Raw genomic sequence first — 22500 nt, 5'->3', positions numbered from 1 at the left:
CTTGAAATTCATCTCCCTTTGACACCAACGCCATTTTACAGGTTTATTATTTGGAAGAACCAAACGGTTCTTGTAGGCAACCAGAGTCTCAGTATCTTCCTCAAGGCGTTATCACACTGGGCTATTTTTTATCCGACTGTTGGAGCAGTCAGCGGCTTTCGGGAAGTGGTATGCTGGAAGAAAATAATTTTCCTCCAGCATATCAAACGACATTCCAAGTAAATTGTCGAGAAAACAAAAATAGTTGGCCACAGCGAAAAAAAAAAGTGTTGGAGGTGGTCGGTACCGCCGATTAATTGGATGTTGGAGGAAAAATAGCTCAAAGTGATAGCCCCCTTTTGGACCAGGCCGGGGAACAAGTTCTGCCTTTCGTGCACAGTTATTCCCTCCATTCTGAACTTCACATATGTGATGAATCGGTAACAGTTTGTATCATTTGTCCTCCGTGATCTTCACACGGACGCAAACCCTTCCCCAGCGCCGTCTTTCGTAACACGCGCGACCTCTATCCGACTTTTGACCTCTGACCGCACCACTGAGCAAAGGGTCACGACCCTGGGTCACAGGTAAGAGCCTCCAGGGGCGAGCTCCATGCTCTCTTCTTGGTCGGGTAATGTCTCTTTTTTTTCTTCCAGACGAAGCCTGGAAGAAAGCTGAAAGCGGGAGAAAGCCGATAACGAGAGAAAAGAAGAAGATAAGAATTAGGAAAAAGAAGAAAAAAAGAGACGAAGACGGAAGTACACAAAGACAAGTGAGCGCAAAAAAAAAGAGAAAAAAAAAAAAAAAAAAAAGGAAAGGAAAGGAACGAATGTAGGGAGAACAAAATGGGTCAAGACTTTTGTCCTCATGTTCCCACGCCATCGTGACCGTGAATATTCTCAATGGGAGGTGGGGGGAGAAGGGGGAGGGGGGCTGTAGGTTGGGGGGGAAGGGGGGGATCGCTGCACCAGAAGAATCCGCCCCCCCCCCAACTCCTCATCACCAACAATGCCACCATCACTGCCGCCGGAGCTTTCGAATTGCACGACCGGCTGCAGTAGAAAGTCACACCACTCGCGCAGAACCGCCGAGGAAGAGGAGGAGGAAGAGGAGGAAGAGGAGGAGGAGGAAGAGGAGGAGGAAGAGGAGGAAGAGGAGGGGAAGGAAGAGGAGGAGGAGGAGGAGGAGGAGGAGGAGGAAGAAGAGGAGGAAGAAGAGAAAGAGGAAGAGAAGGAGTAGGAGGAAACATAGAAAGATGTATGAGAAGAAAGATGTAGGAGGAGGAAGACGGGGAAGAGGAGGAGAAACGAGGAGTTGTAGAAGGGAAAGTAGGAGGTGAAAGAGGAGAAAGAGGAGAAGTAGTAAGAAGAGGAAGAGGAGGAAGAGGTGGAGGAATGTGGAGGAGGAGGAGGAGGAGTAGTAGAACGAAAAGTAAGAGGTGAAAGAGGAGAAAGAGGAGAAGTAGGAAGAAGAGGAAGAGGTGGACAAAGGTGGAGGAGGAAGAGTAGAAGGAAAAGTAGGAGTTGAAAGAGGAGAAAGAGGAGTAGTTGAAAGAGGAGAAAGAGGAGAAGTAGGAAGAAGAGGAAGAGGTGGAGAAAGGTGGGAAGAGGAGGAGGAGGATGAGGAAAAGTAGGTGAAAGAGAAGTAGGAAGAAGAGGTGGAGAAAGGTGGGAAGAAGAAGAGGAGGAGGAGGAGGAGGAGGAGGAGGAGGAGGAGGAGGAGGAGGAGGAGGAGGAGGAGGAGCAGCTGCCAGTCTCGTCACGTCTTCCGAGATAAGGAGTCTCGTGCAATTTGACACACAGGGGCTCATTAAGACACGCCGGCGTCTTAACGAGTTAACGAGGAGAGGAGGAGGAGGAGGAGGAGACAAGGTTACCTGGTCATGAAGAGAGACTAGTTCGGGATCGAACTAGGGCTTGAAAAGCGACAAGGCGAGGCCAGGTCGATTCCCAATGCATCACTGGGATTTATACTTGTGGTAATAATTACACCATTTAAGAAAGTACGAGTACAATCACTACTGCCACCAATACAGTCATCATAGAATACAAGTCCACCACAATCACCAACAATAAACCCAGAGAGACATCATCACGGAAAGAGCGGGAGAGGGAGGGAGAGGGAGGGAGAGAGAGAGAGAGAGAGAAAGAGAGAGAGGGAGGGAGGGAAGGAGAGAGAGAGAGAGAGAGAGAGAGAGAGAGAGAGAGAGAGAGAGAGAGAGAGAGAGAGAGAGAGAGAGAGAGAGGGAGAGAGATAGGAGAGAGAGGGAGAGAGAGAGAGAGGGGGGAGAGTGATGGATAGAGTGATGAGAGGGACAGGGAAAGAGAAAGGAGATATAGTCATACACACACACACACACACACACACACATATATATATACATATATATATATATATACGTATATATATATACATATATATATATATATATATATATATATATATATATATATACATATACATATTATATATATATAAAGATATATATATATATATATATATATATATATATATATATATATATATATATATATATATATAGAGAGAGAGAGAGAGAGAGAGAGAGAGAGAGAGAGAGCCACAAGACGAAAGTTACTAGAACCACTTAGGATACTAATCATAGACATTAACGCTCACCATATTCCCACTGAGATCACCAATTAAGAACCACGGGCATCAGCTCATCCCTTTGGCAACAGTACACCTTCCACGCGAATAAAATCGCCGGGCGGCTTCAAGACAATTTTTTTTAAAGTACGCCACTTGATCAACATATTAGCCTAAGCCAAACTGAAACGCAGGCGACACAGGCGACGCAGCACAGAGCAAAGGCAGACTTCTTCCTGTTGCTGAATTGAAGTACAGTTTGAACTTCCCTCTCATCTGAAATGGTTTCAGATGAACTACTTCAGTACTTCAGGTGAGACAAAAGTTCGACCTGTTTTAACTCCCTGATTCTTATAAGGATTAACCTCAGCTGAATTAAATCGCCTGACGACAGACAAAATTAATATCAACGTTGAATAATTGCGCCGACGGGCGAGTTAGTGTTATTGTTAAACAAGCATCGGTAGTAACATACTGACCACCAGAAACTACCACCAATTAAAGCTGCCGTTATACATCAATTCACTTGAAACTTTCAGAAGATTTCCTTCCCTAACGTTGCTGAGTAACTTGTTCATAATCGTTAAATCTCACTGAAGATCATTTCCCCCTTTCTGAAGAATGCCGGCCAAAATATGATGAAGAACAGACTGCAGCAACATTTGACGTTCCCATCTGTCGCACAAATTCTTGTTACAATGTCATTTATGGCGTGAGCACTGTCGTATCCCACACCTACACCATCTGTGACCGTCTGTGGCCAACTGAGTCAACGGTTCTGGCCTCCTCCAGGCACCGTCCACGTCGACCGGCTGACGTAGTCGTGGCCGAAGAGACCTCGAACTCAAATGGTCCCGAACTCAGATCGATGACGATGACAAAAGGCACTAGTGAGAAACCTCCTCGCCTAAGAAGAAGAAGAAGAAGAAGAAGAAGAAGAAGAAGAAGAATCTTAGGCCATGAGAACCTGCCAGACATTAACCTCTCAGTTAATTTTGAGCTCAATCTAAACCAGTTTTAATCCTCATTAATTTCAATGTCCCTTTTGGTCATCCTGAAGGGCCAAGAACCGATCTTTGTGGCACACCGCTACTAACAACAACACTAACACTTTGGCGTCTACATTAAGGGGGGGAGAAGGGGAGGGGGAGCCGTGTAAAGGAAGGTGGTATGGGGGGGGGAAGAGAGTGGAGAAAGTGGGGTAAGGGAAGAAGGTAATGGGGGGGGGGAGGAAAGTGGGCCGGGTAGGGAAAAAGAAATTATGTATGGGAAGTGAAACGAGAGAGGGTAAGAGAGGGAAGGAGAAAAGTGGGGAAGGAAGGAGAAAAGTGGGGAGGGAAGGAGAAAAGTGGGGAGGGAAGGAGAAAAGTGGGGAGGGAAGGAGAAAGGTGGGAGGGAAGGAGAAAAGTGCGAAAGGAAGGAGAAAGGTGGAGGAAAGGAAAAAGGAGGGTAACGGAAGAGGAAGGTGGGGAAGGGGAAGGTGGGGAGAGGAAGGAAAGAGGAAGGTGGGGAAGGAGAAAGAAATGGGGAAAGGGAGGAAAGAAGGCGAGAAGGCGAAAGGGAAGAAAAACATGGTAGGGAACTGAAAGACAAAGGAGTGATGGTCGGACAAAGGGTCGGGAAGAGGGAGGTGGAGGGGGGAAGAGAGAGGTGGAGGGGGAAGAGGGAGGTGGAGTGGGGAAGAGAGGTAGAGGGGGGAAGAGAGAGGTGGAGGGCGAAGAGAGAGGTGGAGGGGGAAGAGAGAGGTGGAGGGGGAAGAGAGAGGTGGAGGGGGAAGAGAGAGGTGGATGGGGAGTGAAGAGAGAAGGGAGAGAGAAAGAGAAAGATGAAAATGAGGATACGGGAGGGGGGAGGAGGAGAGGGAGTGCGGGGATGAAGGAGAGGGAGACAAGAGGGAGAGAGGGGGAGGAGAAAACGGGGAGAGAGTGAGAGGGGAATACGGGGAGACAGGGGGGACGAGAGGGTGTGGGGGAGAGATGGGGAGAGAGGGGGAGAAAGGATGTGGAGTAGAGATGGAGAGAGGGTGTGGGGGAGAGATGGGGAGAGAGGATGTGGAGTAGAGATGGAGAGAGGGTGTGGGGGGAAAGAGGGGACAAAGGGGGTGGGGAGAGAGGGGGAAAAGGAGGTGGGGAGAGAGGGGGGAAAGGAGATTGTGAGAGAGGGAAGAAGGGTTAAAAAAAGGGATAGGAGAAGGGGTGGGAAAGAATGTGTGGAAGGGAGGATGGTGTGAGGGAGTGAGGGAAAGGGGGTGTGGAAGCTGGGGAGAGTGATGGAGGGGAGGGGAGGGGAAGAAGGACGAGGAGGGGCAAGGGAGAGGAAGTGGGATGAGGAATAGGAGGGGGGGAGGGGAGGAAAGGGGAAGTGGGGCAGAGAATTGGGGAGAGGAAGATGAAGGAGAGAGAGAGAGAGAGAGAGAGAGAGAGAGAGAGAGAGAGAGAGAGAGAGAGAGAGAGAGAGAGAGAGAGAGAGAAGGGGAGAGAAAAGGAAGGAGAGTGAGAGAAAGGGCAAATAATGAAGGAAAGAGAGCCTCAGGGGGGGGGTATAAGGTTGAAGAGGTGTGAGGGGGGGAGGGGGCCGTAGGAGATGAATAGGGGGGCATGACCAGGTGGGGGAGAAAACGAGAGGGAAGAAGAGGAAGGGGAGGAAATTAGTGGGAAGGGAATGAGGAGGGTACGGAAGGAGAAGGAGAGAGAGAAGGAGAGAGAGAAGGAGAGAGAGAGAGAGAGAGAGAGAGAGAGAGAGAGAGAGAGAGAGAGAGAGAGAGAGAGAGAGAGAATGTGAGAAACAGAGACAAACCGCGCGCGCGAGAGAGAGAAAGAGAGAAAGAGAGAGAGAGAGAGTGAGAAACAGAGACAGAGAGAGTGAATGTGAGAAACAGAGACAGACCGAGAGAGATAAAGAAAGAGAGAGAGAGAGAGAGACAGAGAGAGAGAGAGAGAGGGGAATGAGAGAGGGAGAGATGAGAGAGGGGAGAGATGAGAGAGGGGGAGAGTGGAGAGAGAAAGGAGTGAGAGAGAGGGGGAGAGAGGACAGAGAGGGTAGAGAGGAGAGAGAGGGGGAGAGAGGACAGAGAGGAGAGACAGGGGAGAGAGGAGAGTGTGAGAAACAGAGACAGAGACCGCGCGAGAGAGAGAGAGAGAGAGAGAGAGAGAGAGAGAGAGAGAGAGAGAGAGGAGAGTGTGAGAAACAGAGACAGAGACCGCGAGAGAGAGAGAGAAGAGAGAGAGTGAGAGAGGGGGGGGAGGAGAGAGAGAGGGGGGAGAGAGGGAAGAGAGGAGAGAGGGAGAGAGGAGAGAGAGGGAGAGAAGAGAGATAGGGGGAGAGAGGAGAGGGGGGAAAGAGGAAAGAGGAGAAAGGAGATGGGGAGAGAAGACAGAGAGAGAGGAGAGAGAGGAGAAAGAGGAGAGGGGAGAGAGAGAGAGAGGAAAGAGAGGGAGAGAGAGAGAGAGAGAGAGAGAGAGAGAGAGAGAGAGAGAGAGAGAGAGAGGAGAGGGGAGAGAGAGAGGAGAAAGAGGAGAGGAAAGAGAGAGAAGAGAGAGAAGAGAGGAGAGAGAGGGGAGAGAGGAGAGAGAAAGGGGGAGAGGGGAAAGGGAGAAAGAAAGAAAGAAAAAAAGAAAGAGAGAGAGAGACAGAGAGGGGGGGGGGTAATATGCAACAATAAGTAAAAAAGAAAATCCATACAACAAAACCTATGAAGCCTTCGAACAGTTCCTTCCGTTTCCACTAGACCGCACCAACTACTGAGGGCGAGGAGCCCACGCCAGGAGGCGCTGAGTAGCTGCGGCCGAAGCCGTCACCTTTGTCCTATGATGCGCACTGGAGACTGTTGGGGCAGGTAATCAACAGCCAATGCTGAGAATCGGAAAGAAGTGCGGGATTCGAACCCGCAACTAAGCGAGTGAGAGACAAACATGCTTCTGATGACGCCAAGAACTACTGAAGAAGGAATCAAATCTTGGTTCCTCGCTCGCGAATATCCTACTGACGAAGGATTCGTTGTTCCTTACCATGGAGTAGTATTCCCTCATGGTGCCGAAGACGTCTGCCACTCGCTCAAGGTCCTCCTCGAAGTCGCACTTGACCAGCAACAGGTGAGAAAAATATCTTCTCCTGGGCGGTCGTCAACCTAGATCGATATACGTCGTCCTTGTAACAAACACTTTAGAAAAAATCCTTAGTTCGCTTTCTGGAACGTCCCCGCTAACGTATAACTCTGACTTCGGGGGGAAGAGTAAACTTCGGTAGTTTCAGGAAGAACTTCGTTGGGTCAGTTCGTGAAAAAAACGTTTCGCAAGCACTTCGCTCGATCTCAAGACCTCTTCGCTTCAGGAGCTAAGGACGACTACCAGGGTTCCTGCGCACCTCCGACTCAAAGGCTCCCGAAGTCACACATGACGGATCTTGGGATGGTGACCGTCGTGGGGAGGTCTCCATGCACACAGAAACTCTCGGCCAATCACCGCTCGCCGCCCTACATTACCGCCCTGCCATTGGCTGTTGGCCCTCGGGGGCTCGAAGGAGCAGCAGGTGCGTGTGAGCGTGAAAGTAGGTAAGTGTGTGAGGCGGCACATGGCGTGGCCATCCACCCTCCTCCTCCTCTTCCTCCTCCTCTTCTTTCTTCCTCCTCCAGACGGCGACAGCGGTGGACGTGGCTACTTCTCCGCCTGATACCGAAATCTGGAGTCTCCCTTCTCAGCTGTAAAGGAAACGAGTCTTGGGGAAAACAAAGTCATGCCCTGGATTCATGTTCGCAAATCTTAATGAAGTTTTTTTTTTATCAGTACAGAATTGGAAGATGACGAAAAATACGAAGAAAAAACAGAAGGAAGAAGAAATGAAGAAGAAGAAGAAGAAGAAGAAGAAGAAGAAGAAAAGAAGAAGAAGAAATGAAGAAGAAGAAATGAAGAAGAAGAAATGAAGAAGAAGAAATGAAGAAGAAGAAATGAAGAAGAAGAAATGAAGAAGAAGAAATGAAGAAGAAGAAATGAAGAAGAAGAAGAAGAAGAAGAAGAAGAAGAAGAAGTGAAGAAGAAGAAGAAGAAGCAGTGAAGAAGAAGAAGAGAAGAAGAAGAAGAAGAAGAAGAAGAAGAAGAAGAAGAAGAAGAAGAAGAAGAAGAAGAAGAAGAAGAAGAAGAAGAAGAAGAAGAAGAAGAAGAAGAAGAAGAAGAAGAAGAAGAAGAAGAAGAAGAAGAAGAAGAAGAAGAAGAAGAAGAAGAAGAAGAAGAAGAAGAAGAAGAAGAAGAAGAAGAAGAAGAAGAAGAAGAAGAAGAAGAAGAAGAAGAAGAAGTGGGTGGTTCTCGAGTACTTTCTCGATGTTGCTACTACAAGATCGCAGCTGCCTGTAGGACTCGAGACACGAAGGACAGCGACAGACAACACGCCTTCCCCGTTAGAAATAACGCTGCAAGACCCCACGAAGCACGCGACCGTAATTGGCACAACAATAACGCGCCCTTGACTTTATTCTGGCTAAAGACGGGCGATTTCATACAGCTGGGGAGGCGACCATGGAGTCGCTTCTGGCTTTTTTTTTTTTTTTTTTTTTTTTTTTTTTGCAGAAACAAAAATCTTTTAATGACGTCATCACGTTCAAGAGGACAGCTACATCGTTTGTCTCTTTTCTCTCCTTCACTCTCTCTGAGTGCATGTTTCATACAACCAATATTCAAGAAACTTTAGTGACATCCTTACGGACCAGATCCCCACAGGAATATTGAATTAGCAAGACCTATCTCCCATCAAAAAGAAAATGTTTATTATTTATCTTCTATCCTTCCATCCCTCCTGTACCATTTCAGATTTCACCTTTTCAGTGCAACATTTTCCCAAAGGTTGACTCTCTCTCTCTCTCTCTCTCTTTTTCTCTCTCTCTCTCTCTTTTTCTCTCTCTCCCTCTCTCTATCCGTTCTTTTGTATCGTTCTAGAAAAAATTATCTGTGCGTTTGTGAATTCGGAAGGTGTTGTATGGGTGACCTGCCATCTTCAAATCTCGTCAGCGCCCTCATCTTTACCTCGGGGGGGGGGGGGGGGGGGGGGGGGGGGGGGGGGGGGGCAAACCCACCGTGGCGCTGGCATTCGGTCCCAGGGGGCGGGGGGTGCAACCCCCCACCGTGGCGCTGGCATTCGGTCCCGAGAATGGGAACAGGAGGGAATCTTGGCAAACTCGATTGTGGTTCCTTTTCTTCCTCCTCCTTCTTTTCCTCTTCCTCCTTCTCTTCTTCCTTCTTCTATTTCTGTTCCTCCTTCTTCTATTCCTCTACCTCTTCCTTCTGTTCCTCTTCCTCCACCTTCTACTTCCTCTTCCTTCTATTCCTCTTCCTCCTCCTATTCTTCCTCTTCCTCCCCCATTCTTCCTTTTCCTTCTATTCCTCTTCCTCCTCTTTCTATTCCTCTTCCTCCTCTTTCTATTCCTCTTCTTCCTCCTCCTTCTATTCCTCTTCTTCCTCCCATTCCTTTTCCTCTTCCTCTTCCCTCTCTTCTTCCTCTTCTCTCTCTCTTCCTCCTGCTGTTCTTCCTTCACTTCTTCCTCCTCCTCCTTCTATTCCTCTTCTTTCTCTTCCTCATATTCCCCATCATCCTCCTTCTATTCCTCTTCCTCCTCATTTTCCCCCTCTTCCTCCTGCTGTTCTTCCTTCCCTTTCCTCCTCCTCCTCCTCCTCCGTGCATTTGTGGGTTGATACGATCTGTCGTTAAGGTGACGGCTTGACAAAAATCTCAGGAGTCAGTTTCCGCGTCCACGGGGCTGTTGACCCTCGCTGGGCAACGCCTCGGAATTTTAACTTTAATAACAACAACAGCGACAACAACAACAACAACAGCAACAACAACAACGACAACACCACGGCTCGGAGGATTTGAACGAGGCAATGACGTCACACAATCACCATTCCCCCCCACCCTACCCCCATCTCCCCCCACCCTACCCCCATCTTCCCCCCCCCCCATCCATGTATAACCCATCAAACCAGTGTTTTGGTGTTCATCGTTACAAAAGTGAAAGTCTTAATAACCCCCCCTCTCTCTCTCCTCTTCTTTCTTCCTCTCCCTCCCATTCTCTTCCCCCCCTTGTCTACTCCCTCTTCTCTCTCCCTTGTTCTCTCCTCCTTGTTATCTCCCCATCTTCTCTCCCCCCGTCTAGTAATGACCGCATTCCTATTTAATTACCAAGACTATTACAAAGCAATTTAATTCGTACACGTACGTAGACCTGTTATCAAAAATATATTTACAATAGAAAAGTACAAACAAATTAATCATTTAATAAATAAATCAAATGTACCTAAACCTGTTATAGAAATAAATGTACAATAAATTCACGTGAATCAGAATAAATGAATTATTAGACAAATAAATAGAATAAACAAAATGAACCTAAATATGTTTATTAAAAAAGAATGTACAGCTATAAAAGTACATCAGAAAAAATAAATACATAAATAACGAATAATTAAAATAATAAATAAATAAAATAATACATTGATGTCCAAAGGTTAGGAGACGCTACCTTGACCCTACGTGTTACGAGAGCCAAAGGAAACACGTCGATGAAGTAAAACAATATCCAACTACATCCTTTTTAATTTATTATTTAATGTATTTATTCATTCTTTTACTTATTTATTTTACTTGAGCAAGAAATATTACTCACTTCCCCACCCACATCGTTTAGCGCTCGCTGATTGGCCAATTCAAACACGTTTGAACAATAATAATTTGGCATTGTAAATATATCTACAAACGAGATGCTGGGCTAGGTTTTACCAAGTCCACATGGCCATCAAAAAATTCATAACCCGAAATAAACAAGAATAGATTAATATGCACATAGATAATGAAATAAAAATTACTACATTAATAAACACCACAACACCATTAAACAATTAGATAACAACACTAAACTAAAATAATAATAATGATTGCAGTGATGGTAACAATAATAACAATTTCAATATATGAAGTAATACAAGACTCCCATACGTACAGGTATTTTTCTCAGGCTCGTGTACAAAAGAAAGAAAAAGAAAAAAGAAAGAAAGAAAGAAAAAAAAAATGTTTTGGGTCGTACACGCCTCACACAACCCAACGGCTGTTAACGGTTTCCAAAACCGTACGAACGCATCAAAGTTCTGCGAGAAATCGGTAAAACAATATTCTCAATCTCTCTCTCTTTCTCTCTCTCCCCTAGCCCCCTCTCTCTCCCTCCCCCTACCCTCTCTTCCTCCCCTACCTTCTCTCCCCCCTCTCTCTCTCCCTCTCACCTAGCCCCCTCACTCATTCTCTCTCTTCCTCCACTACACACTCTTTTTCTCTCTCTCAACTGACCCCTCTCTCTCTCTCCTACACCCTCTCTCCCTGCCCTGCCCCCTCTCTCTCCCTCCCCTGCCCCCCTACCTCCCCTCTCTTCCTCTCCCCTACCCCCCTCTCTCTCCCTCTCCCTACCCGCTCTCACTCCCTTCCTCCCATGCCCCTCTCTCTCTCTCCCTCCCCTACCCTCCTCTCTCTCCCTCTCCCAACCCCCCTCTCTCTCCCTCTCCCAAACCCCCCCTCTCTCTCTCTCTCTCTCTCCCTCCTCTACCCCCCCCCCCACGTTTTCTTCTGTGCAAACAAGTATACGAATTGGCCACTTCACACGTGGATGACACGCTACCGCTGACATCTACTTGCCCTCGAAGTCCAAAGGTGACAATCTTGGTGGCGCTTAACAGACCAAAACAAGTCACCTTTGCCCTCAGTGCTTAGTGGACTAATAGTTATGAAACAGAACCCAGAACCTCCCCGCGAGTTAGCTACACCCTTCCGTGCCAGGTGGCACTTTCCCCCTCTTAATAGGAATGCCGCCAAGTGATTTTATTCACTTAACTCGCCGAATCCTCAGTAGAGATGGTCAAGAATAAAAAATAATAAAATAAAAAGTGGGGCGGTTATGAATATATATATATATATATATATATATATATATATATATATAAATAAGCCAAATCAAATAAAAAGGCGCGTAATTTCAGGCCAACAGAACAGCTGCTCCAACCCCCGTTGCACTGCAATGCAATGCACTACACTGCATTGCACTACAATTTCCTCCACTGCACTGCAATTCACTCCACTGTACTGCATTGCACTGCAATTCACTCCACTCTACTGAATTGCACTGCAATTCACTCCACTGTACTGCATTGCAATGCAATTCACTCCACTCTACTGAATTGCACTGCAATTCACTCCACTGTACTGCATTGCGATGCAATTCACTCCACTGTACTGCAGTGCAATTCATTTCACTGTACTACCCTGCAATTCATTCCACTATAATGCACTGCACTGCGATGCACTGCAGTTCACTCCATTGCACTGCAATTCACTCTACTGTACTGCAATACAATGCAATTCCTTCCACTGTACTGCACTGCAATTCACTCCACTGTAATGCATTGCACTGCACTCCACTGCACTGTGATGCACTGCACCTGGAGGTATATCCCAGCCAGTACCCGGGTTTACAACAAGCGTCCTCTCATTACTCCATCCAAAGATGAGGTTTGTGGCAACACGCCACTACTGCAGTGTCCCCTTAACGCATTTACCATTGCTGTGTAATAAAATTGATAATCGTGGTCAATCTATTATACGTGTACATGGTAATCAAATTATATGTTGTAAATAATGTTGCCACATAAAGGATGGCCCTTATAATGTGGAAAGCATCTTGAGTATGACATGACTGTATAAATTGTACAAAGTGGTAAAATATTGATTGTATATAGTTTATGTGGTGGCGGTCGAGTGAGTCCGTCCCACATCAATCATGACTCTTACTTCCTTCCACTTCATTCTTTCCTTCCACTAATCCCCCCTCCCTCCCTCTCCCCATCTTATCTATCCTGCCCTCTAATTAAAAAAAAAATAACGAGTCACAAAGAGATGAACTTTCAATTCAACCCTCTCTTGAGGGAAATAATCATCTCCCACGATGTGGAAACTCATCACATCAGATTCTTCTCAATGATAAACCGTGGCGATTCCAGGTCGACCGCCTAACGCGGTCCACGTTCGAATCCTAACACTACCGGTGCCTGGCGTTGGGTTTCTCATCTTATCAGGAAAATAAGAGCTAAATATAAATCCATCCCAAGAAAAAAATATAAATATAATCTGCTGGATGTCGCAGGGATATAAGACTTCCAAAATCGATTGGGATGGTTATTTTCTCTTTCTCTCTCTCTCTCTTTCTCTCTCTCTCTCTCTCTCTCTCTCTCTCTCTCTCTCTCTCTCTCTGTCACTGAAGCAGATGACCCACTTAAGTGCCCAAGCATCTGCCGCAGCGGGCAACCCGCTCGGGCTGCGACCTGACGTCACAAAGGCAGTAATGACGTCACAGGTAAGAAAGTGTCGCGTGCCCCACTCTTCCGGTCACTTCACGCAGCAAGGAGGGAGTAGGAGTGGGAGAGAAAAGATAGAAGAGAAAGGGGGAGGAAGAAGGGAGAGGAAGGAAGGAGAAGGGAGAGTAAGGAGGGAAAAGGTTGAGAGAGTGAGAGGAAGAAGAGAAAGGGATAGAGGGAGAGGGAGAGAGAGAGGGTGAGGGAGAGGGAGATAGAGAGGGGGGTGAGAGAGAGCCAAAGAACGATGCATACCTCGCCACCAATTCCGAAAAGAAGGCGGGGGAACATATGCCAGTAGATTATCTGCAACCACCTTTTCCTTGAGTGCTAGGACACCTGTCTTAGGCAGACATTCCCCTCTGTGCTCCTCCACTTTTTCCTCTTCTTCTCCTCCTCCTCCTTCTCTTCCTCCTCCTCTTCCTCCACTGTGGTGGCCGTCCATCAAGAAACGGTCATATATTTGTTCATAATTTGGTCATTGGCGCATATGATTACGTGTGTATTGAAAATTATGTCTGTAAACAATAAATTTTCGAACGAAATGTCAATCAATTTAATTCAATGTAATTTCTCACAAATGTGATTTCAGACCTAAATGTTTGCTATTCACCGTTATTTATCATTACTTAGAAAAAAATTATATATATATATATATATATATATATATATATATATATATATATATATATACACATTACATACATAACCATGCAGTGCTCTACCTATTTCTGTAAAGCCCAAAAGGATGTAAAAAAAAAGTACTAAATACAGACGAAATACAATTTATTACGTAATACAATGGCCACTGCTTCCTCTCGTCGTTTTATCTTCGTTCCCTAAGCTGAAGAAGATCGCCTGGCGCCTTGCACGAGGTCATAACCGTAGGCCCTCTTCACACTAGCGATCTGAACCGCGCCGAAACCGCGGCAGTACCGTATAGTCAAGGAAAAAATCTGCGCAATTCTATGTGAAAGCCCCCAGTGACTTATACTGTAATTGAACCGTCGGGTTCAAACCGCGACGGTTGAAACCTCTTGTGTGAACGGGGCCCTGCGGGGTCCAAATAGTCTATCATTCGCCAGCATAAAATAATGTGCGAGAACCACAGCAAAGGAACACAAAGGAAGAACAAACAACAGCAGGCCTACTGGCCCGAACGAGGCTGTTTGTGTTTACTATAAAGCTACAACTAAGAAAACAGGGCAACTAGGCGATAGAAGATGAACTAACACTACTGCTACCATTATCTTATCTAATTACAATTAGATGCCGGGCTGTCAGATCTTTTAAAGGATAATATTTCATTTGCGGATTAGAGTCCAAATATTTATCTAAGCGATTTCTGAATGTTGTCATTGTGTTACTTTCAACGAAGCGGAAGGAAGATTAGGAGACGTGTAAGTAGAGCAGGAATTTCCCGGAGAAGTTGACCTCAGGTCATTCGTAGCCGGGCAGTTCCCCAACCTGTTCATCACACCCACACCCACACACCCACGAGCTTCCTGGACCTGATCCCAGCGTCCAGAAACATCCGCCCAAACTGGTTTCTGGTCCGGGGATCCTCCAGGAAGCCGCTCGGGGGTCAGGAGGGAACCGCATATCACAGGGTCACTCCAAGGTACGTTTTCCTCGCTGCGATTATCGTTCAACGATGATCGTTCATGGATCAACGATGATCGTCCAACGATTGTCTACCGCGCCAATTCTTAGTTTTTGAATAATGGGGCTGTTTTCCTTTGAGTTGCAAACTACGACGATGGACAATTTCAACCCAACTACCAACGCGCTTACCCAAATAGGATGCCAGGTAGTAGGATGCGCGTCACCCGCCACTAGTAGCTGTGGCAATAGGCTAATAATTAATCGCCCAGAGCAAAACGTACCTTCAGCCATCAAGAAACGACAACTACAGTGCCCCATCCACGGTACGATCTGGTCGGATCCAATCGGATGTGTCCGGCGGCCTCAAGACCAGATCGTGCCGTGGATGGAGTTCCTAAGGCCCTGTTCACACGAGCGGTTTCAACCGCGGCGGTTCAATTACGTTATAAACAAATGTACGTGTTCACATACAACCACGCAGTTTTTCCTTGACTATGCGGTACCGCCGCGGTTTCTGGGCGGTTGAAACCACTAGTGTGAACAGAGAGTGGGGGTTGTGGGGGTTCCTGACTATCTTTGTCCCCTTCTGTACCTGGTGATCCTTTACCTTTCCGTTATGGCTGCCGCCAGATGATTTTAATCGTCTTCGCACTAAATAAAGGCTTAATCGTGATGACCAACGCTTTAACCGTAAATGTACATGTACACTTAATTGTTCAATTGCTGATGTACTGATACCGCGTTTGAATGCTAACTCAGCGGTCCACGTTCGTGCCTACCCATGGTTGAAAAGCATCACTGCACTGCAAGCCGGCAACCCAACTCTGGTGGGCAAGAAGTTGTGCGTGCGTGCGTGTGCATCCAAGCGCGTGTGTAAGGTCACAACATTACCCATATGCCCATGTATGAGTTCAGCGCTCATCCGAGAGGGAAATAGCTGTCGATCACGAGCCCAACACATGATCCAAAAATGTGGTGTACCACTACTTTTATGGAACAACATTAACTGCATCCTACACTTATCATCGCCAGCCAACGTCAACTAAATACCACCTTCATACAAGTAAACAGCTAAAAGACACTATCTTTTTCCAAGAAGAGTTGTACTCTCTATTTTGTGTGTGTGTGTGTGTGTGTGTGTGTGTGTGTGTGTGTGTGTGTGTGTGTGTGTGTGTGTGTGTGTGTGTGTGTGTGTGTGTGTGTGTGTGTGTGTGTGTGTGTGTGTGTGTGTGTGTGTGTGTGTTTCACCAAGGTCTTTGTATAACGTGTTGGACTAGTGATCAACAGCTATTTTCCCCCCGGAAGAGAGCTCAAAGTTCGTATATGACCGATCTATGTGTAATGCTGTGACCTTACACGCTCACACACACCCAACTTCCCGCCCACGAGTTAGAGTAACAACCCGCAGCGCAACGATACTGAAATTATTTCAGCCGTGGGCGGGATTCGGACCCGGACCGCCGTAGCGGCAGCCGGAGACTACCAACTACGCCATGAGTTGGGTGTGTGTTTGTGTGTTCGAGTGTGTGTGTGTGTGTGTGTGTGTGTGTGTGTGTGTGTGTGTGTGTGTGTGTATGGTGTGCACGCGCGAGTTTAGAAACACACATACACACACACACACACATACTACCACCTATTTACATGACGCCTTTCACACTCCTCAACCGCCTCCGTAGAAACCGCCCAGCAGATGGCCTTCTTCCGCGCGGACGGCAATGTCCACTGCCACTTTCATTCCACACCAAAGCTCCTTCATTCCCAGGGACCTAAAGTCCTTCTACGTTTCCAAAGGTCTAGGGTAGGACAGATGTCCACGTAGCCGTAACCAGTACTGGGCTCCTAGTAACACGACATCTACCTTCCCCAGCCCCGTTCGAGTGACGATCGTGGCGAGATCGAAGAAGAAACAGGCAGCTCTTCCTCCCATATGGTGCAACTCTCTCTAAGAGACACCGCAATTCCCTCCCCCCCATCCCCCCCTCCTCCTCCCTCCTCCCTTGATTATAGCCACAGTGATTTCTCTCTCGCTATAATGTCTTTCTCGCTATGTCTTTTCACCTCGTCTTTGTGCCCTTCCGTCTTTGAGACACACCCTCGAAGATCATCATCTACAGACAACACTGTTAATGACCAATTACACTTGTCATTAACAAGAATGTACTCTTTCGTATTTCCAGTATCATATTGCCGATGTCAGTGTTAATGAAAATGATGGAGGTGCCTTATTTCAGTATTGTGAATTATTTGTTGTGGTGCGTATTTTTTTTTTTTTTTTTTGCTTGGGTTCTTTTAAGAAGGAAAATTATGACAACCCTAGTCACAGTACAGCACTATACCCCCAAATTCGATTTTATAAATACATTTCATGTCCTTTTCATACGAAGACGCACTCAATATATTCTGTTCTTGCTAACGACTGACGAATTTGTCCACACACACACACACACACACACACACACACACACACGACTTGACGGAGCAGTAGGAATGTTCGCGGCCGCCACTACAGCCGTCCGGGTTCGTATCCTCCCCAGGGCTAAAATAAATTCAGTATCGCTGCGCTGCGAGTCGTTACTCCAACTCTTGTGGGAGGGGAATTGTGTGTGTGTGTGTGTGTGTGTGTGTGTGTGTGTGTGTGTGTGTGTGTGTGTGTGTGTGTGTGTAAGGTCACAGCATTACCCATAGATCGGTCATATACGAGCTCTCTTTTCCGTGAGGGAAATAGCTGTCGATTACGAGTCCAACACGTGATCCAAGACCATGAAGAATCATACACACACACACACACACACACACACACACACACACACACACACGCACGTACACATGTATAAAACTACTCTACATTTAGATTATAACGATAGTGAGCTTTATCTAATTAGCTGCTAGCATTTCTTTACGTTGCATTTCTAGTGTGGGCAATTACTGGGAACAATCTGAAGGAAAAAAAAAATAATAAATCCTTGTTGCCAAATTAAGAATAACATTTCAACTCCTTCTGTTTCGAGTAGACACAACCTTTTTCCTCTACTCTTGCTCCAGACAGGCAGGAGAGAGATTTATTGAGGCGTTCGAACACAAAAGCACAGTCGGATGCACTTCCATGCGTCTCGTTGGGATGACTTTGCATTCTTGCTAAAACAAAGATCAGCAATAATGCAAATTACGCTCCAGATGAAACGCGAGTCACGTTGATCGCAAGAATTCTATCTATCAATATCTATATTCCAAGAGTTTTTCCCCTCCTTATATGGGAGGTAGCCAGTCAAGGCTCGTACCCACTCGTACACTCTCATCCACCACCCACTTTTTAGCCTCTCGTGGATGAGGCATCCTAATCTCGACCCAATCCCACTTACACAGATGTTTTCCAAAGTCCGACGACATTTGACTTTTTCTTTCTCAATGTTCATAGTTGACGCTCAGGCTGTAAAAGGACTGCCATGTTTTACAGTGAAACATGGCGAAGATAATACATCTAATGTTTACCCTGTGAAATGTCTGGTTATTAGTGTTTTACTGAAACATTACGACAGCAAAGAGGAATAGCGCCATTTATTATATTTGCATAAAAAATATACCACAAGGCAATTGGAGCAACGAAAATGTTGATAGTTGGCAACTCACAACAAACAAAATCTGACGCGGTGTTGGTGAACCTAGCTGGACATCGACCTCGGATCATCATCACCATCATCCACGACTGCAGGTGTCTTATGGGGGAAGGGGGGAGGTTATCACATTAAGCTATTTTTCCTCCAACCTCCGATTAATCGGCGGTAACGTCCAACTCCAGAACTTTTTTTCCGGGGGATTTTTTTTCCTCCAGCATATCTGCTCCGACAGTCGGAGGAAAAATAGCCCAGTGTGATAGTCTTTACTAGTCACAGGATATCACTCTTCTTTGTCGAGTTTCTCAGACTGTTCTCGTCCTACTTCCTTCTCAAGTTTAATTTGATCATTTCCTCAACAAAATCTACATAACTACTTCCTCCTTAAATCCTACAGTTCCAGTATAATCTTAAGGAATTACTTTAAACTCTCAATATATTATTTTTTCTTACCTCACCAAAATCATATATAGAGTAATTTTATACATCAATTATATTTCAATACGATTTATATATAAATTTATGTATCACTTATATACTGAAAAATGTGTATCAAATGTATATAATTATGTATCGACAATGACAGTAGACTATCCAGACACAAAACAGCTCTGCAAAAAAAAAAAAAAAAGAAAAAAAAGGAAAAGGAAAAAAAAAAAGAAAAAAGAAAGAAAAGAAAAAAGAAAGAAAAAAAGACTATTAGCTACATTCGATCCGCGATGTTTTATCTGCAGAATAACGCATGGGCCGTGGCCACCACGTGCGTGCGTGGGTGCGCGCGCGCACTGAAGCGGTAACATAGAGAGTCTTAACTAATCGCACGAACGTCCGTTCCTGCCCCCATCAGGGAAGGGAGAAAGGAAGCCAATCTTCCGAGTCACGTGAACAGTCCCGAGTTCTCTTCCCAGAACAAGAGCAAAGACGCCGATATACGTGATCGACCAATCCTGGTGGTGACATGACTGGCGAGTCGCGTCGTGTGACGTCAGACCGTGACGTCATGTCGTGTCGTCAAGTCGTGTCGTTATTCGCGAAGTATGGAAGAAAGTCTGGTGAGTATTTTGCTGCCACGATTTCGGTACTCAAAGGCGAAAGGCTATCGAGGAAATGACGTTTCCTGAACTTAAGATATGTTGAAGAAGGCGGAAAAAAAGCAGACACGGGTCTAGTTCCGAGTTTATTCCTGACCGGAACATTTCTTTGAAGAAGGTTAGTGAGAAACCGGTCAGGAATAAAGTCGGAGTCAGATTAGTCTTCTTTTTCCACCTTCTTCAATTTGTTACGTCTCAAAATATACATGTACACACACACATACACACACACACACATATATATATATATATATATATTTCTCTAACATAGCTGCTATATAATCTTGAGATCTATTTCATTGGCGTAACTAATCGCAGTGGATGATATTTGTCTTGTTGTTGTTATAGTTGTGATTGTAGTTGTCGTTGTTTTGAAGTTCCCTACAGACATCTCCATCTCCATCACCATCGAATTGCCACGGGTCAACGATCCCAATTTTTTTCCTCAGAGACTTTCATCCTCCTCCGGCAGAAAATAATATTTTATCGTTATCACTATTTCCTTCCTGTTCGTTGTTGTCTTAGGGCCACAGTAACGCCCCCCCCCCTTTTTTTTTGGGGGGGGGGGAAGGTTGGATGTCATTTGGCAAATCTTAATTCTAATTTTATTACAACGAACGAAACACACACACACACACACACACACACACACTCACACACACATCTCCTGGCGCAGCGGTTAGAATTCCCGCCTGACACTACGGCGGTCCGGGTTCGAATCCCGTCCAGGGCTGAAATAATTTCAGTATCGCTGCGCTGCGGGTTGTTACTCCAACTCTGGTGGTGGGCGGGGAGTTGGAGGTGTGTGTGCGTGTAAGGTCACAGCATTACCCATAAATCGATCATACGAGCTCTGAGCTCTCATCCGGGAGGGAAATAGCTGTTGATCACGAGTCCGACACGTGATCCAAGACAATGGTGAATCACACACACACTGAGCGGAATAATACATATTTCCCAAGTGTGGATCGCACCTTCCACCCAGCCTGACCTGACTTGACCTGTTTAGTGCCGGTGGCATTCTCTCAGTCTTCTTCTGGTCCTTGTTAACACTAACCTAACTTTGGGTTTAGCTAACCCATCACTAACCTGACCCATCCCCTTCACCCGGTTTAGAAATAGAGCAAATCCTAACCCTCAACTAACATGACCCAAGGTCAACCTAACCCAGTCTCGACCCAGCCTATTGTAGACCTAATCTTAAGCAAAGCCTATCTTAAAACAAACCCAAAACAGCTTTGACCCAGCCCAATCTAAATTTAGCGTAATCCATAAATGCCCATCTCAACACGTCAAACTTAACGCAACGATCAAGTAACCCATCTCTGACCTAATCCAGTAAGGAAAAATGACTTCCTGGATAACTGAGGCGTCCAGGAACAGAGGGGCATCCTTCTTGCTTCGAGTTAATTAAAGATCGTGAAAGGCTCTAGCCTTACATTCACACACGCGCGCGCTTATATATATAAACATATCACAAAAACGCGTGGCTAAATGATCATGCAGAAACCACAGGGAAATGAAGTTTCGGAATACTAAACGTTTTCGTCTATTACATCATCAGAGTACACACACACACACACACATACAGTATATATATGTATATATATATATATATATATATATATATATATACATATAGATATATATATATATATATATATATATATATATATATATCACTGGTGAGGAATGTAGTGACACATTTATAAATCACAACACAGTAGTTGGACGAAAGAGTTGAGAAAGCGAAACTATATATTTCGATTGCTAACTGCAATCCTCTTCAGCTCTTCAACTCTTTCTTTCGTCCGACTGTGGTGTTAGTTGTGATATATATTATATATACATATATATATATATATATATATATATATGTATGTATATGTATGTATATATATACACTGTATATATCAATGCTTAACTCGAAGTCAGTAAAAGTGAGGCAAGGATGCCCCTCTGTTTCTGGCCGCCTCATATGATCAGTTCAGAAACCGAAATCAGATCGACAACCTCGGAAACCCCAAAGTCATCAACCGCATGACAGTTCATGACTTCACGGGGGTCGACTCAAGCCTGACACAGACTGGCATCTGAAGAAAGGGACCAAGCAAAGGTCAACTAAAGGGTTGAGTCTGTCATTACGAATTACCATTTAATCGCCACGTCGCAATAATAATTGGACCTGTTCAGTGACGATGGAAAAAAACGACAGGTTAAACATACGAACTTTCGACATTACACACACATACACACACACACAGAATTTCATAACCACTTCCGTTACAATAATACTTATATTCACTGCTCGCGAAGCATGCAATGGACGTGCAAGCACATTTTTTACATCACAAAAGAAAAAAAAAATTGTCACGATTTTTTTCCGTGTCTGTGCAGAACACCATTCACAGCGGCGTTGCTCCTGATGCTGACACTGGAGCTCACGTCAAGGAAGGGACAGTGGTCATCCTTTGAGGAGATATTGCTCGATGCAATTGGAGATGGTTAGGGTACTGATACTGGTCGGAGTGGCGGCGGCGGCGACGGTGGTGGTAATACTGGTACTGGTGGTAATCATTGGTGGTGATGGTAGAGGTGGTACTCACTGGTGTTGTACTTACTGGTTGTGGTACTGGTGGAGCTGGTTATGGTGGAGAGAGGGAGAGGAGAGAAGGAGAGAGAAGGAGAGAAGGAGAGAAGGGGAAAGAGGGAGTGAAGGAGCGAGGGAGGGTGGTGGGAGGGTTTTGGAGGGTGGGGAAGTTTTGGAGGGTGGGAGGGTTTTGGAGGGAGCGAGTGAGGAGGAGGGGAGCTCCTGTGCCCGGCGTGCTTGTGCTGCCCTACGAGCCTGCGACTCACGGGTGCGCGTCACATGGCCGCGTTCTCCTCGCGTGCAGCACAGTATTTGTAGATTAGCATCATCTGTAAACATGTTTATCCAGCTGCTCACACCCCGTGACAGGTCGTTTACATAAACGAGGTGCATAACTGGAGCCAGCACGGATCCCTGGGGAGAATTTTAAAGAGGTAATACAGTGATTATGTGTTATCCACCCCAATAGTCTTCCCCATGCAGACATTGTTTGTTGTTGCGGTTGGGATATATGACTGTGCATAAAAGAGTTTTACTATGGGATGAATACTGTATAGGTAAGTACATTAAATAAAGGACAATAAAGGCTGTACTTGCGTAATAAAATCCTTAGGGCTTAGGTTGTTTCAGGATTTGTCCACAAC

The 22500-nt window shown here is 45.7% G+C and overlaps 1 protein-coding gene across 2 annotated transcripts in view; it reads right to left on the bottom strand.

The window, feature by feature from the left end:
* sn (fascin domain-containing protein singed) overlaps positions 1-22500 on the bottom strand; it is a 242543-nt gene that overhangs the window by 66092 nt on the left and 153951 nt on the right. The window contains exon 1 of one of the 2 annotated variants that reach the window (XM_076185492.1): positions 6594-6629. The exons of the other annotated variant lie outside the window; for it this stretch is intronic. Coding sequence (XP_076041607.1) covers positions 6594-6614 — 21 coding nt within the window. The 5' untranslated portion in view covers positions 6615-6629. Of the gene's footprint in view, positions 1-6593; positions 6630-22500 lie in introns of those variants that run through there. 2 annotated transcript variants of the gene reach the window in all.

Source organism: Oratosquilla oratoria, chromosome 5 (genome assembly GCF_046742065.1).
Source record: "Oratosquilla oratoria isolate Oo_2021 chromosome 5, ASM4674206v1, whole genome shotgun sequence".
NCBI lineage: Eukaryota > Metazoa > Arthropoda > Malacostraca > Stomatopoda > Squillidae > Oratosquilla > Oratosquilla oratoria.
The sequence above is the reverse complement of the archived record's forward strand: the minus strand, read 5'-3'. Positions and strand labels throughout refer to the sequence as shown.